General features: G+C 37.6%; 1 protein-coding gene across 1 annotated transcript in view; it reads right to left on the bottom strand.

Moving 5' to 3' along the window:
* Positions 1 to 3,423, bottom strand: part of LOC103480879 (endothelin-1 receptor-like) — a 25,377-nt gene that overhangs the window by 20,663 nt on the left and 1,291 nt on the right. The window contains exons 2-3 of the mRNA XM_008436081.1: positions 2,770 to 3,001; positions 2,004 to 2,205 (exon numbers count right to left, since the gene is read on the bottom strand). Coding sequence (XP_008434303.1) covers positions 2,004 to 2,205; positions 2,770 to 3,001 — 434 coding nt within the window. The remainder of the gene's footprint in view (positions 1 to 2,003; positions 2,206 to 2,769; positions 3,002 to 3,423) is intronic.

The following is a 3,423-nucleotide window of genomic DNA, read 5'->3' as shown; positions in this document are numbered from 1 at the left end:
GTATGTGACTTGAATCATGCAGAAAGATAATTGTTTGACCCCAAAGATAAAACATTTTGTTTGAAATCATTTATATTTCTTCATTCTGTGCATTTTACATACTTTTAATCTGGTTTGTTATTAAATTACTCAGCCCTGCTTCTTTTCCAAAGAAGGGAACACGAAAAGGATTTTTAAGGATGTTTTCACACCTGATAGGTTCATTTGGACCCCAAATTGCARCATTTGTAACAYTTTCAGCTGGTTTGGTTCTATTTTTCACTGYGCTGAGTGAAATCAACCAAACCTTTTAGAAAACCAGTTCCCCTCCTCTCCTGTAGTGGCGCTGCAACAAGAACCACTGAAGGAAACAACACAGAAAAATATCAGCGCAACTTCCTTGTTCAAGTAATGTAAACAAAAATGGAGATTTTAGCGGTTGTAGGATTTCTTTTTTTTTAAAAACTAAGAGTAATTTCTCCTGCTAGTGCTAAAGTTACATGTTCATGTTGGTTGTATTTACCCAGAATGCCGTGCGCTGTAATCCACTTCCTGCCTTTGGAGCGGAAGTAGATTAGCGTTCATATATGCATTCGAATTAAAATGTAAAATTTTTTGATGGAAAATAAACACTTTTTCATCCTCTTYTCTAGTTTCCAACTCATTTCAGGTTAATATTTAACACTTTAATGTCACTGGTCAATATATAACTAGTCAGTAACAARAATCAAATGACAAAATCCCTATTTTGTTATTGGTTTAACCAATAGTGAGCCAATGGTTCCCATAACTAGAATCCTAAAAAGAGAATAGGACWGTCTTGAGAACATTTCCAAAATTAAAAAAATGTTTGCTAATACCTTGTTTTTGCCATAATTTAAAAAGTGAATAAGTAGACATTTTGAAAAGCTGGATCTAAGCCTATTATCTCCGTTTGAACATAAGGGCTGAAGGGGAAAAAGGGAAATAACGTTTTTTATCATTAAGTCTGCTTTATTGGTCTATTTCCTGAGCTCTATTACAGAGATGAAAGGATATATTGATAATTACAACTAAATGCTTGATGTTTGGATTTACAACAGCGTCAGATGCAGTTTCCACATTGTTAGTCTCTTCTAGTGGGAAAATGATAGTTTAATTCTTGCTTGTCTCTTTAAAGCGCAGGCTGGTTAATCAACAAATTACTCTTGAAGCTAATTAGAATGAGAAGAACAAACAACCCAGAGTCAAAGAGCAAATGAAAGCCAGACGCTCACTCAGGAAACAGCTTTCCATGCAGAATGTGGGACTTTATTAACAGCTYCATSTATAAAAGAACCAATGTCGACCACAAAGCGAGCGCCGTCACACATCAACTGAGTTTCCATCCAGTTGTGGTGGAGTTCGATGGAAAGTTTCGCTGCACAGACCCAACATCTGCTCTTTGCAAAACATTTYAGCAAGAACCCACTGGGGTTTGTCTTCCAGATGTGGGATAAAGAGATGCTTTTAAACTGTGTGTCTGATACACATTTGGTATAAAAAGAGTGCACATGTCAGTTGAAGTKAGGTTTTTTTGATATAAACAAGGAGATCATCTGTCTGTCTGTCTACTACTTTGCTATCTAGCTAACTAACAACCAGTTTATCTATCTCTACCTATTTAGCTAGCTAGCTAAGGCAATCTATCSATCTAGCTATATCTTGCTAGCTAGCTACCAAGATAAACAGCTAGCAAGATTGTGAGATAGCTAGCTGTGTTGCGACACAAAACTATGAAATTAATAAAAAAGTAAATATTTTTAACATGCAAATAATGTAGCGTTCAACATACTCANAATTGGGTTCCTTCAGGCTGCAGTGCGAACACTGCAGCCTATGTTTGTATGACCTGAACATGATTCTCAAAGGGGCCATGGCCCCCTCTTGCCTCTCTTTAGGGGCTCCACTGCTTTACAAAAGACATCTTATAACACCTTAGATGTCTGTTAACACACACATCTATACTCTGACACATAAACGCCTCCCACACACACAGGACTCACTTTCAAGAAGGAGGTCTCGGGTCTCACTAGGCAGGTACTAATGGTAACGTTGCTGGCGATGTTGAAGCGGTGCAGGTTGAAGCCGATGGCCTCCGGCACGGCCAGTAAGGCAGACAGCATCCAGATCACGACAATCTGCACCACCGTTTCCATGGGAATGCCGTTGCTCTGAATCCGAGACCAGGACACCACCGCACGATACCTGCACACAAAATGAGACCAGTTTTAGGTTCACCAACAGCTCTCAGACCGCGTTTATTAACAGAAACAATGTTGAATGTTTTGGTTGKTTTAGTGCTACAAACACAGAACCTCATTAAATCTTTCACATCTTGTCAAGTTATGACCACGAGCTTTATTTGGACTTTTATGCAAAAACACCACATCTTACCGAATATGTTTGGTCTAATTTCTACTGCAAACATCTCAGTACACTTGAAATAAGACAAAACTAACTTAGAAATAATTTTACAGACATAAATTGCTTGTTTTAAGTCAATAATTCCTTAATATTTATTTGTTAAATACTAGTTGCAATGGCATTTTTTTTTCACTTTCAACGCTTTTATCTTATTTCTTCAAAGCAACTAAGAATATTATAACTTTATTTTCATAACATTATGACTTWATTTTCATAAAATTACAACTTTATTTTCGTAACATGACTTTATTCCTGTAATACCATTACTTTATTCTCCTACTTATTTTTTTACTTTCTTGGCCCTAACACTCGGCCGTATAGGTTGGCGTGGACATTGTGCGTTACCTGTCCACACTGAGAGCAATCAGGTTCAGGACGGTGATGCCGACTGAAGTCTTCTGGATGAAGGGCAACAACTTGCAGAGGAACTGGCCGAGCGGTTGGTCGGCGAATGGGAACTCCATTGCCAGGAGCTGCACACAAGAAAACACCAGCAAAGCTTCAGCAGACTGACAAAAKGCCACAAAGTCTTTGTGATTTGTGTGTGTGWGRKGTGTKWKRGGGGGAAAAAAACCACCTTTGGATGGGTTGTTAAAATTTGGATAGCTTTTCACTACATTTAGTGAGTTTTTAGGGTTCACAGAAAAATTGTTTTGAAATAATTGTGTGTGGCTGAAAGGCACAAGGTTTTAATAAAATGCWGTGTTATTGCATTTATTAATTTATTTTGAAATGTCTAGAATCATCAATGATTACTCATTGTTTAGTCAAGTGACACTATGTAAGTAGTATTTCTAAACATAAATCCCTGTGTAAAATCGTAAGGTGTCACACAATCTGGTTCTGGTCAGAATAATAGGACATAATGAAGGACGACCACAAATGTTGCGAATTGTCATATTGTAAATCTGGTGCTATTAACATGAGTTTCATTGGAGGTTGAGATGAGTTGTTTTTATACCTGATAATCCAGCAGACTCGGTTTGTTTGCAGACCAAG

This window comes from Poecilia reticulata, linkage group LG18, assembly GCF_000633615.1.
Source record: "Poecilia reticulata strain Guanapo linkage group LG18, Guppy_female_1.0+MT, whole genome shotgun sequence".
Taxonomy (NCBI): domain Eukaryota; kingdom Metazoa; phylum Chordata; class Actinopteri; order Cyprinodontiformes; family Poeciliidae; genus Poecilia; species Poecilia reticulata.
Note: the sequence above shows the minus strand (reverse complement) of the source record. Positions and strands in the feature narration are given on the sequence as shown.